Below are 13974 nucleotides of genomic sequence, written 5' to 3' on the forward strand. Positions count from 1 at the left end.
CGTCACGTCGCCCGCCATTGTTTTCTTTTCACAACCTGTCGGGCCCTAAATCACTTCCTGTCGGATCGATGGGGGGCCGATCGATGGCCATCGACGGCCTCTCGACCCGCGGCGACGACACGTGTCTCCGCTAACGTGTCTCTGCTAACGTGTCTCCGCTAACATGTCTCTGCTAACGCGTCTCCGCTAATAAGTCTCCGCTAATATGTCTCCGCTAATATGTCTCTGCTAACGCGTCTCTGCTAACGCGTCTCCGCTAACATGTCTCTGCTAACGCGTCTCAGCTAATATGTCTCTGCTAATATGTCTCTGCTAACGCGTCTCTGCTAACGCGTCTCCGTTAATTTGTCTCTGCTAATATGTCTCTGCTAACGCGTCTCCGTTAATTTGTCTCTGCTAATATGTCTCTGCTAATATGTCTCTGCTAACGCGTCTCCGCTAATATGTCTCTGCTAACGCGTCTCCGCTAATATGTCTCTGCTAATATGTCTCTGCTAACGCGTCTCCGCTAATATGTCTCTGCTAATGCGTCTCTGCTAACGCGTCTCCGCTAATATGTCTCTGCTAACGCGTCTCTGCTAACGCGTCTCCGCTAATATGTCTCTGCTAATATGTCTCTGCTAACGCGTCTCCGCTAATATGTCTCTGCTAATGCGTCTCTGCTAACGCGTCTCCGTTAATTTGTCTCTGCTAATATGTCTCTGCTAACGCGTCTCCGTTAATTTGTCTCTGCTAATATGTCTCTGCTAACGCGTCTCTGCTAATATGTCTCTGCTAACGCCTCTCCGCTAATATGTCTCTGCTAACGCGTCTCCGCTAATATGTCTCTGCTAATATGTCTCTGCTAACGCGTCTCCGCTAATATGTCTCTGCTAATGCGTCTCTGCTAACGCGTCTCCGCTAATATGTCTCTGCTAACGCGTCTCCGCTAATATGTCTCTGCTAACGCGTCTCCGCTAATATGTCTCTGCTAATATGTCTCTGCTAACGCGTCTCCGCTAATATGTCTCTGCTAATATGTCTCTGCTAACGCGTCTCTGCTAACGCGTCTCCGCTAATATGTCTCTGCTAACGCGTCTCCGCTAATATGTCTCTGCTAACGCGTCTCTGCTAACGCGTCTCTGCTAACGCGTCTCCGCTAATATGTCTCTGCTAATATGTCTCTGCTAACACGTCTCCGCTAATATGTCTCTGCTAACGCGTCTCTGCTAACGCGTCTCCGCTAATATGTCTCTGCTAATATGTCTCCGCTAATATGTCTCTGCTAACGCATATCTGCTAACGCGTCTCTGCTAACGCGTCTCCGCTAATATGTCTCTGCTAACACGTCTCCGCTAATATGTCTCTGCTAACACGTCTCCGCTAATATGTCTCTGCTAATGCGTCTCCGCTAATATGTCTCTGCTAACGCGTCTCCGCTAATATGTCTCTGCTAATATGTCTCTGCTAACACGTCTCCGCTAATATGTCTCTGCTAACGCATCTCTGCTAACGCGTCTCTGCTAACGCATCTCTGCTAACGCATCTCTGCTAACGCGTCTCTGCTAACGCATCTCTGCTAACGCGTCTCTGCTAACGTGTCTCTGCTAACATGTCTCCGCTAATATGTCTCTGCTAACGCGTCTCCGCTAATATGTCTCTGCTAACGCGTCTCCGCTAATATGTCTCTGCTAATAAGTCTCTGCTAACACGTCTCCGCTAATATGTCTCTGCTAACGCATCTCTGCTAACGCGTCTCTGCTAACGCATCTCTGCTAACGCATCTCTGCTAACATGTCTCCGCTAACATGTCTCCGCTAACATGTCTCCGCTAACATGTCTCTGCTAACATGTCTCCGCTAACATGTCTCCGCTAACATGTCTCCGCTAACATGTCTCCGCTAACATGTCTCCGCTAACATGTCTCTGCTCCTCCTCCAGGGACGCTGAAGCTCAGTCAAACCTCGCCCGACGTTCCCAACTCGGAGGCCGGAGCTCAGCCGCCGAAGGAGCTCCCCAACGCTCACTCGCAGCAGCAGGTCACCTCAAGGTCAGCGGCCACGTTCCATTACCGTCTTTGTTGTTTTTCTCCAGACGAGCCACATGTTTTAATCCCTTGAATTAAGCCTTTAATGGTATTTACACAAACATGTTTATGTATCTGTTACTTTCAATTCTTACTGTCATAAATATAAAATTGTTTTGTAAATCAAATATAAGTTGAATTATTTATTTCCATTCCATACTATCTTTTGTGTTTTGTATTTATTTTATACTTGTCATTTTTGTGTAAAATAAATTAGAATAGTTTTGAAATATTATTTCAAGCTTTAAACCTAATTGTTTTTATTAGTGAGTTTAATTCGCTTTATTGATCTATTTAAACAAATATATATAATCAGTTAAGTAACCAAACTGTTATTTTTTGTTGGTTAAAAAATATTTTGAAATATTAAAATATACCTGTTATAGTTATTTTATATTAGTTTTGTGTTGCCTAATTAATCTCACCTCTTTAAATAATAATAATATTTATAATACAAATACAGATGTACTTGTTGTTTTGTTTATTTCAAATATTATCTTATCTTAAATTTATATTTTAAAATAAAAAGAAAGTTCTAAAAACCTTTGAACTAAATATCTACACATTAAAAATGCTATATATATATTTATACACACATTATATTTGTATATATACATTATATTAAAAATCGAATTTACTTATAATGTATGTGTAGCTTTTTTATTTTCAAGTCTTTATTTAAATTGCATTTTATAATAATTATTTTAATAAAGGTTTTGATTCCACACTGTTTTAAAAAAAACAACTATGCAAATAGTTTTCAACGTAATTAATTTACATTTTAGTATTTTTATCATCATAATTTATATATATAGCCTATTAAATTCTAATTAAAAAATATAAACATCTTGTTTTTTTGAAAAAAGGAATTTGAAAAAAACCCACTTATGTTAAATATCATTAAAAAAAATGAATAAATGAAATGAAAAATGATTAAATATAATAAAATAAACCAAGAATCTTAGTTTTTTTAATCAAACTAAAACTTCTCTTCAGGTTCGTTCTCTCATTGTTTTAATCTGCGGTTCAACCTCCAGCAGCTCAGAGCCGCAAACAAACTAATAAACCTGCATCGAGGATCAATGAAGAGAAGATTGAAGGCTCGGAGGAGAAAGAAAGAAAAACCTCCCCCATGTTCAAATGTCATTTTAGATCCGTGAGTGATGTCGCGGCACTTTGGCCCCGGGGCCCCGAACGCCTCAGAAACAACATCTATTATCAGGAGAATTATGGCTTTTATCGTCTCGTCGCCATTGATCCTCGTCACGTTCCTGATGGAAGTCCGTACGTTTAAAACAATCACCTGTTGCCACGGCAACAATATATTTATTTGGCCCCCAAGAGGTCAAAGATCATAGAGAAACGAATAAATGTGTTCATTACTTATTTAGTATTTACTTCTACTATTCATTACGCGTCTCTAAATATGACTTTTCTTTGAGTATTTTTGCGAGTATTTATTGCGTCACAAAAGTATTTAAGTGAATATAAAAAAACATTTAAATGAAAATGTGCTTTTTAATCATATGCTTTTTAAAGGTTATATAGAATAAAATACAATAAAATAATAATTAAAGCATATTTAGCTTCATTTTATCATTTTATTTAATACTTTTTGTGCCACAAAATTAAACTGATTTGACAAACATCACGTTTATTTTGAAAATAAATGTTATATATTTAATTTTTTTGCACCTTTTCTCTTTGGTTCTGGTATCAGATAAGACAAAACAACACTTACCATGATGAATAGTTACACTTTTATTTAATTTATATATTAGAAAATCCCTCTTTTATTTAACACCTGGACCAGAAACACTGAATCCCACAGATCCAAGTGAGTCCCTATGACGTAGCTCTCTGCCTTAACTTGGACTCAATGTGACTCGAATTTCTAAACAATTATATATTTAATTTTTATGCACATTTTCTTATTGATACTGGAGTCACTCAGACAGGAAGTGGCTCTGACTCGTGAGTCCCACACATCCTTACAAAAATCTACCGCAGTACGAATCTAACGCCCACGAAGCTCTGAGAAACAGATGCGTCAGGAACTCCTGTAAAGAACTGGAGTCCAACACCTGATAAGAGCCTCCGGTCACGAGCGGGTTCACGCCTCCGATGGCGAGCCGGCGGAGAGACCTCTGCCTTCTGGCTCAGCTCTTTTCCCCTCTCGGTGGAAGGTAAACAGGAGACGCTCCTGACTGTTAAGTAGGTGATCGACATTCCTGCCGAGCTGCCGAGGAAGTTTTTTGGAAAGAATATGTTTTTAGTGACTAACAGGCTGACTCACACACTTTTGTGTTTGTCTGTGTGTGTGTGTGTGTGTGTGTGTGTGTGTGTGCAGGCCCAAGCCCATGACTCACCAGCTCTCCAGTCCGGACTTCCACGGCGAGGAGAAGGAGCAGGTGACCAGCATCGGGCAGATCAAGCCGGAGCTCTACAGGCCCAAAGGCGACCAGGGCGAAGGCAAACAAGGAGACACGTGCGGCAAGATCAGCTTCCTGCTGCGCTACGCCTTCAAGTACGTGACCCCTGTGACCCCCGTGACCCCCCCGTGACCCCCCCCCCCCGTGACCCCCCAGTGACGCTCCTCGCACTCACTCACTACAGTAGTCACGAGTTCCACTCCCAGTCTGGGACTTTTTAAATGGAGTCATTAGAAATGAGATCCTTGGCAGAGGTATGTGCTGAAACCAGTGGCGCCATGACTGAATCCCACAGATCCGAGTGAGTCCCTGTGACCTGGATTGGATCTCTGCATTAACTCGGAGTCAAAGTGAGTCAATGTGACTCGAGTTTGGAAACAATCAGAGCGACTTTTTCCGACATTGAATCGCGAGTGAGTCATTGTGGCTTAATGACTCACGTCCCAGTGGGTCCCTGGGAGCCCAACAGGAAGTGATTCGTGAAAGGCTTAATGATTCATTAGTACGTAATGAGTTCTGAGTCACTGACCCACAAATACAAATAAGTCCACGTGACTCGACCGGAGGGACAGGAGTCAATATTTTTGAAAGGAGCCACTTCATTTGACTCATGGGTTCACAAATGAGTCTTCTTGAGCTTCTGTGACTTTATGACTCACTTCCCAGTGGATCCCTGGGAGCCCAACAGGAAGTGATTTGTGAAATCCTTAATGATTCATTAGTAAGTAATTAGTTCTGACTCACTGACCCACAAATATAAATAAGTCCACAGGACTCGACTGGAGGGACAGGAGTCAATATTTTGAATCACTTTGAGCCACTTCATTTGACTCATGGGTTCACTAAGAGAAACCAACGAGTCTTCTCCCATCAGTGAGTCTCACACATCCAAGTGAGTCCCGATGACTTCAGCTTCTTAGCAACGGCTACGACCGACTCATGCTAGCAGCGAATCCAACACGTACAAGTGAGTCCCTCCAGTTTTGATTCATGAGTTACTCCTCGTGACACAGACTCGTCTGACAAAAAAAAAGACACAAAAGATTCATGAAATAGACGAGTCACTTTTATCTTGAATTTCGAGTCAGTTCCTGGTTCAGACTCAAGGGTTAATCCACCAGGAAGTGAAGCTAGCACGAGTCATTTAAGAAATCGTTGAGTCACACCGACTCTTTTGAGTCGTTTACTGCCATTCAAAGAAAGGATTCATGAAATGAATGAGTCACAACTGCTTGTGGCTTGAATTGCGAGTCATTCGCTCTGAAAGACTCAAGGGTTAAATCACTGAGCTAGACAATCAGCAAGTGAAGCTAACATGAGTCATTTAAGAAATCGTTGAGTCACACCGACTCTTTTGAGTCGTTTACTGCCATTCAAAGAAAGGATTCATGAAATGAATGAGTCACAACTGCTTGTGGCTTGAATTGCGAGTCATTCGCTCTGTAAGACTCAAGGGTTAAATCACTGCTAGACAGCGAGTGAAGCTAACACGAGTCAGTTACTTCCAAGAAACAGCGAGTCACACTGACTCCTGTGAGTCGTTAACTGAAGGGATTTGAGTTGAGATCCACCCGGAGTTGTGCGGCAACAGGCGGCAACAGGCGTCCAAAACAGGAAGTGAGTCCCACTCACCCTGAAGCTCCGCCTCCACGGACGAACCCTGGCGGTCGTGTATTTTACCGTCACGTCTAACGGGCTCGCAGATCGGGTCAGGTGCGGTTCCGTCCCGGCGGGTCAGGGCGGCGCGCAGCGGCGGCTAATGAAGTGCTGACACGCCGGCTAACGAGGGGCGACGCCGGCTAACGAGGGCTGATGAAAAGGCCCGCGAGCGTCCCGGTCCAGTAATTACATACATAATGGATGACGGCGTGACAGCGAGCGCTGCGGCGTGTTGTGCACACGAGCTCACGGGAGCGACCGTAACATTACGACCACAGTCCTGGAGTGTTTGTTTATATTTGTGTAGAGTTCTGAGATACACAATAATAAGGAAGTATAACAGTGTCAAGGTTGAATTTAATATATTTTACATTTTTAAGGGTTGAATATTTTTTTGGAATAATAACAGTCATGTGATCGTCCGTGCGTCGCATGATTGGCTGAAAGATCGATCAAGTAGCTCGGTGCTCTGTTGGTTTGGTCTGTTATACCAACATTTTTATGCTTCCCAGCATTCACACAATTGAGATCCTGTTTTCTTCTGACCTAAACTTTGTTCCGCACCCCCCCCCACAAATTTTATCCGATTTTAACCGTTCAAACTTTTATAAATTCAGCTTGTTTCCGAAATGCGGGCTATGTTCTAGCTTTCTTTTATCTATTCCACCCTTTCTTTTATTCCTCTTTTTCTAACCCATTTATTTAAATGGGGAAAATCTTAAACTCATGTTTCAACTCCTTCCACTTTGACCTAATACTTCTACTTTTACTACTACGTCTACTACTAATACTACTACTTATTCTACTTTTACTACTAATTCTTCTACTACTTCTGTTTTTACTACTAATTTGACTTCTACTTTAACTACTAATTCCACTTCTTTTGCTTTAAATAGTACTTCCACTACAACTTTTACTTTTCTACTACTTCTATTTTTAATAGTAATTCCACTACTACTTCCACAGCACAGGAGGTTCAGCATTCACACTGCATTTTCTTCTGGAAATGCATTTTTCTAGTTGAATTTAAAAGATCCAAAATGATCATTTTAGTGTTTTCTTTTTTAAATGTACTTTTTAAAGAAAACCAAAAAAAATGCAACCTTGTTATTTAGAAATTTTTGAGAAAATTAGAAAATGTAATTATTAAAGAGAGTAATTTAATGCTTAAAAAACACAATATGATGATAAAATATTCGAAGTTTCAACATTTTAAACGCTAAAGAAGATATATATAAGGCGATATATTGCGATTGTTTTCACAATACTGTATTCAAATATATAAATTGATAAACTTATATATATTTTTAGTTCGATTTTTAAAAAATCCAATTAACATGGAAATATTAATAGCATTTGTTAATTTTTGTTTTGCAATTAAACTTCTAGCCTCTAGATGTCAACAGTCATTACATCCTCCACTGCTAATGGAGCAATTCAATCCCGGTGATGACTGAGGACGAGAGGATACAGTGACTCCAGCAGCTTTTAAAGCTGATGTTTCGACATATTTTGTTTTGAAAACATATGAAAGCAGTTACGACTTCGTCAAGAGTCATGTGGTCTGTAAATACTACAACACCAGAGTCAAGTACTAGACAATACTACACATATATACTTGATACTACAGTATCACAACACCAGAGTCAAGTACTGGACAATACTACACATATATACTTGTTACTACAGTATCACAACACCAGAGTCAAGTACTGGACAATACTACACATATATACTTGTTACTACACAATAACAACACCAGAGTCAAGTACTGGACAATACTACACATATGTACTTGTTACTACACTATCACAACACTAGAGTCAAGTACTGGACAATACTACACATATATACTTGTTACTACACTATCACAACACCAGAGTCAAGTACTGGACAATACTACACATATATACTTGTTACTACACTATCACAACACCACAGTCAATTACTGGACAATACTACACATATATACTTGTTACTACACTATCACAACACCAGAGTCAAGTACTGGACAATACTACACATATATACTTGTTACTACACTATCACAACATCAGAGTCAAGTACTGGACAATACTACACATATATACTTGTTACTACACAATCACAACACCAGAGTCAAGTACTGGACAATACTACACATATGTACTTGTTACTACACTATCACAACACCAGAGTCAAGTACTGGACAATACTACACATATGTACTTGTTACTACACTATCACAACACCAGAGTCAAGTACTGGACAATACTACACATATGTACTTGTTACTACACTATCACAACACCAGAGTCAAGTACTGGACAATACTACACATATATACTTGTTACTACACTATCACAACATCAGAGTCAAGTACTGGACAATACTACACATATATACTTGTTACTTCACAATCACAACACCAGAGTCAAGTACTGGACAATACTACACATATGTACTTGTTACTACACTATCACAACACCAGAGTCAAGTACTGGACAATACTACACATATGTACTTGTTACTACACTATCACAACACCATAGTCAAGTACTGGACAATACTACACATATGTACTTGTTACTACACTATCACAACACCAGAGTCAAGTACTGGACAATACTACACATATATACTTGTGACTACATTATCACAACACCAGAGTCAAGTACTCGACGATAGTACAAATATATACTTGTTACTTCACTATCACAACACCAGAGTCTACTCGACAATTCTACACATATATACTTGTCAGTATAGTATCACTATATATCGTGATACGATACCATTCAATGTTGAATGGCACTGTGATATTTTCGGTGAGATGCTTTTTAATAAGGCAGTTAAGGTTGTTTTTAACTTACCTTAACCAAAAGGTACTTGAATCATTTACCACTTTGGCACCGAAGCACAAACTAAGACGCACACAAACACACAAGTCACGTGTCAACCTTCCTTCCAGCACGGAGCAGTTGGTGGTGAAAATCCTCAAGGCTCTGGATCTGCCGGCCAAGGACGCCAACGGCTTCTCGGACCCTTACGTGAAGATCTACCTACTGCCAGACCGGAAGAAGAAGTTCCAGACCAAGGTGACGTCTCTCTTTTAAACATCTTTCGAAGGAACATAAAAAAAAACATCCTCTCTGCCGCCATCTGGTGGTGGCCCTGTGGTATACCGTAGATGTGTTGATGCCAACGCAAGTGTTGGTTTTGAGTGTCGGACCAAGAATGTTGGAGACGAAGAAGACAGTGTGAGGACAAAAGGGTTTAAGAGGACAAAAGGGTTTAAGAGGACCAAAGGGTTTATGAGGACCTGGTTTGGAAAAGCGCTATATAAATACAAATTACTTACTTACAAAAATTTCGGTCGCCCCTAGTGTTAGAAAAACCCTATGGCAGCAAATGTTGAGAAAGAAAGACGTGAAGAGTAAAAATTTGGTAAATTTTTTTTGTTGATAATTTTGTACAATATTTATACACAATATTCCAAAAATATATGGAAAAAAGTCATAATATGAAGCTTCAATAACAAATAAAGTAACGCACATGCAGCTAGCATAAAGCTAAACCGCGCTACACCACCACAGATGCTAATTAAGCCACGTTAGCATCTGTTACCGGTGTGAATTATTCACACGACCTAAAAAAAAAACGCGCAAACTAAATGACACTTCTACACACACACACCTCAACACACGAATACAAACACAAAAATGACCTTCGCGTTGAGAACGAATTAGCGTCACGGCTACGTTAGCGTCTGTTATTTACAGGTCTGCGTTTAGCATCTTTTTCACATCAGACGCGCGGTGAGTCATCGGCGCGAGTGTTGTCGTCACCCGGCAGCCGTTTTGTGTAATTAAACGTCCCCGGGATTCCGTTTTCACGCCGCTCGAGATTTCACCTCGTGTTCGCACACACACACACACACACACACACACACACACACCTAGCGGCTTCTGTAAAGGCGTCAGCTGCAAGTTTAATCCAAAGCTAACAAGTAGTCATCAGGCGCTAATAAGCCGGAGTGACAGAGCGGCTCACGCAGCCGACGGAAAAAAAAAAAAAAAAAGTGTTAAAATTGAGCGTGTGTCACATTTTAATTATCGGAGGCTTCCTCGCGCCGCGGCGTTTTTGTATCCGAGGCTTTCAGCGACGCCGGCGTTGAGAGGAGACGGATTAATATGCAAATGTGACGACGAGGAGCTGATCTCCTTCCTGGAGAACCTGGTCTGTCGGGTCCCTCAAGAGATCCTGCTGCTCCTCAAGGTCATGGGAAGTCCTGAGTGTTGATGGATCCTCCATGACTCTGATCGATCATGTGTTTCTTCTTTTTCTTCTTGTATTATTCTTCTGTTTCTTCTCCTTCTCCTTCTCCTTCTCCTTCTCCTTCTCCTTCTCCTCCTCCTCTTCCTCCTCCTTCTCCTTATTCTTCTTCTCCTGTTTCTCCTTCTCCTCCTCCTCCTTCTCCTTATTCCTCTTCTCCTGTTTCTTCTTCTTCTTCTCCTCCTCCTTCTCCTTCTCCTTCTCTTCCTCCTCCACCTTATTCTTCTTCTCCTGTTTCTTCTTCTTCTTCTTCTACTTCTCCTCCTTCTTCTTCTCCTTATTTTCCTCTTTTATCTTTTTCTCCTGTTTCTTATTCTTTTACTTCTTATTTTTCTTCCTCTTCTTCTCGTCTTCTCCTTCATCTACTCTTTCTTTTTCTTCTTCTTCTACTTCTTATTGTTCTTCCTCTTCTTCTCCTCCTTCTTCTTTTCTCCTGTTTCTTCTTCTTCTACTTCTCCTTCTTTTCCTCATTTATCTTTTTCTTATTTTCCTCTGGTTTCTTCTTTTTCTCCTGTTTGTTATTCTGCTACTTCTTCTTCTTCCTCTTCATCTTCTCCTTCATCTATTCTTTCTTTTTTTTCTTTATACCCTGTTTCGTCTTCTCCTTCCTCTCCTCCATATTCTCCTCCTCCTTCTTCTTCTTCTTCTTCTTCATATTCTCCCTTTACCTCATCTTCGCCTTCCTCTTCTCCTTCATCTTCTCCTTCATTTTCTTCTTCTTCTTCTTTTATGTTGTATGATCTAATGTGTCTTTTTTTTCTATTCTTTTTTTCTGCTGGACAAATAAATGAACATATTATTTTCATGTAATGTCGTCTCTAAACCACAATTTTTATCTAATTTTTATTTTACATCGTACATATTTTGTTCTATTTGAATATTCAGAAGGTAAATCACAAAACAACTATGGAAGAAAACTAAAATATATGAAGGAAATAACTATTTTATTTGCTAGATATTGAACGACGTTAAAGCAAGTGTTTGTTGCCTGGTTGATGCTAACTAGCGTTAGCTACCATCAGGAGCGTCTCGACCCGGTATCAAGTCGTCACTTCCTGAACCGTGTCCCTCGTCCCTCGCAGGTCCACAGAAAGACCCTGAACCCGATCTTCAACGAGACCTTCCAGTTCGGCGTGCCGCTGAACGAGCTACATTCCAGGAAGTTGCATTTCTCCGTGTACGACTTCGACCGCTTCTCCCGACACGACCTGATCGGTCAGGTGGTCGTGGACAACCTGCTGGACTTCAGCGAGGGCAGCGGAGACAAGCCGGTCTGGAGGGACATCGTGGAGGGGACGGCGGTGAGACCCGGAGGATACACAAACACATCATTACACACATAATTACACACATAGAGCAACACACACATGTACAAACATCACTTAAAAACTCACACATAGTGTCGGACACGTTGTCGTCACAAAAGATCACACAAACATCAAACGCACATCAAACACACTTGTAGACAAATGTTACACATAGAGATCACTCGAAACAAAGACTCACACACACACACACACACACACACGCACACACACCCCCACACACACACACAAACACACACACACACGCACGCACACACACACACACACACACAAACACACACACACACAAACACACACACACACACACACACACACACACACACACACACACACACACACACACACACACACACACACACACGTGTCACACACGCTGAACACGGCATCAGAATTATTAATATTATCATGTGTACACACACCTGACCACCGGTGACCCCTCGCACTCCCACCGGTCTCTGGCACGTCCAGAGAAGCAAAACATCCAGTTTTCAGCTCAACACTCAAGACTGACATGATTTATTTACACTTTTCCTCCATCTCTGGTCCTAGTGTTAGACTCACGTCTCCTCCCTTCTCACTCTCTCCTCCTCCTCCTCCTCTCCTCACCCTCTCCTCACTCTCTCCTCACTCTCTCCTCCTCCTCTCCTCCTCCTCTCCTCACCCTCTCCTCACTCTCTCCTCACTCTCTCCTCCTCCTCTCCTCCTCCTCTCCTCACCCTCTCCTCACTCTCTCCTCCCCTCTCCTCACTCTCTCCTTCTCCTCTCCTCACCCTCTCATCACTCTCTCCTCCCCTCTCCTCGCTCTCTCCTCCCCCTCTCCTCACCCTCTCATCACTCTCTCCTCCCCCTCTCCTCACCCTCTCATCACTCTCTCCTCACCCTCTCCTCACTCTCTCCTCCCCTCTCCTCCCCCTCTCCTCACCCTCTCCTCACCCTCTCCTCCTCCTCACTCTCTCCTCCTCTTCTCCTCACTCTCTCCTCTCCTCTCCTCACTCTCTCCTCTCCTCTCCTCTCCTCTCCTCTCCTCTCCTCTCCTCTCCTCTCCTCTCCTCTCCTCTCCTCTCCTCTCCTCTCCTCTCCTCTCCTCTCCTCTCCTCTCCTCTCCTCTCCTCTCCTCTCCTCTCCTCTCGTCACCCTCCTCCCCTCCTCTCCTCTCCTCTCCTCTCCTCTCCTCTCCTCTCCTCTCCTCTCCTCTCCTCTCCTCCTCCTCTCCTCCCCCTCATGAGTTCAGACGTGTCACTAACATCTCCTCTCGTAGGAAAAAGCCGACCTTGGCGAGCTGAACTTCTCGCTGTGTTACCTTCCGACGGCCGGCAGACTCACAGCCACGGTCATCAAAGCCACCAACCTCAAAGCCATGGACCTGACCGGGTTCTCAGGTGAGTCCAGAGTCTGGCACAGGTGTGTGCTGTTGTGTGTCTGTATATGTTTGTGTGTCTGTGTTTGTCTATGTGTGTCTGTATACTGTATGTTTGTGTGTGTCTGTTTTTGTTTGTGTGTCTGTATATGTTTGTGTGTGTCTCTGTTTGTTTGTGTGATAGTCTGTGTCTGTGTTTGTTTGTGTGTGTATGTTTGTGTGTGTGTGTGTGTGTTTGTGCATCTATGTTAGTCTGAGTGTACAGTTGTACATGCACATGTGTGTTTTTTCGTCTTTTTTGTGACTTTGTGTATAGCTATGTGTTTGTGCATCCGTGTGTATTTGTTTGTTCTTTGTGTGTGTGCATCTGTGTGTGTGTTTGTGCATCTTTGTGTCTGTTTGTGCGTCTTTGTGTGTGTGTGATGTGTGCATCGGTGTTTTTGTTTGTTCATCTTTGTGTGTGTGCATCTGTGTGTGTGTGTTTGTGCATCATTGTGTGTGCTTCTTTGTGTTTGTTTGTGCATCTTTGTGTGTGCATCTGTGTGTTTGTTTGTGCATCTTTGTGTGTGCATCTGTGTGTTTGTTTGTTCATCTTTGTGTGTGTGCATCTGTGTGTGTGTGTTTGTGCATCATTGTGTGTGCATCTGTGTGTTTGTTTGTTCATCTTTGTGTGTGTGCATCTGTGTGTGTGTGTTTGTGCATCATTGTGTGTGCATCTGTGTGTGTGTGTTTGTGCATCATTGTGTGTGCATCTGTGTGTTTGTTTGTGCATCTTTGTGTGTGCATCTCTGTGTGTGTGTGTGCATCTGTGTGTGTGTGTTA

At 42.2% G+C, this 13974-nt stretch overlaps 1 protein-coding gene across 1 annotated transcript in view; it reads left to right on the forward strand.

The window, feature by feature from the left end:
• The window catches only part of syt3 (synaptotagmin III), a 40207-nt gene that overhangs the window by 20390 nt on the left and 5843 nt on the right, over positions 1-13974 (forward strand). The window contains exons 5-9 of the mRNA XM_087809861.1: positions 1921-2029; positions 4416-4592; positions 9107-9233; positions 11553-11771; positions 13054-13174. Of these exons, the coding sequence (XP_087665987.1) occupies positions 1921-2029; positions 4416-4592; positions 9107-9233; positions 11553-11771; positions 13054-13174 (753 nt within the window). The remainder of the gene's footprint in view (positions 1-1920; positions 2030-4415; positions 4593-9106; positions 9234-11552; positions 11772-13053; positions 13175-13974) is intronic.

Source organism: Callionymus lyra, chromosome 15 (assembly GCF_982586985.1).
Source record: "Callionymus lyra chromosome 15, fCalLyr1.hap1.1, whole genome shotgun sequence".
Classification (NCBI taxonomy): domain Eukaryota; kingdom Metazoa; phylum Chordata; class Actinopteri; order Syngnathiformes; family Callionymidae; genus Callionymus; species Callionymus lyra.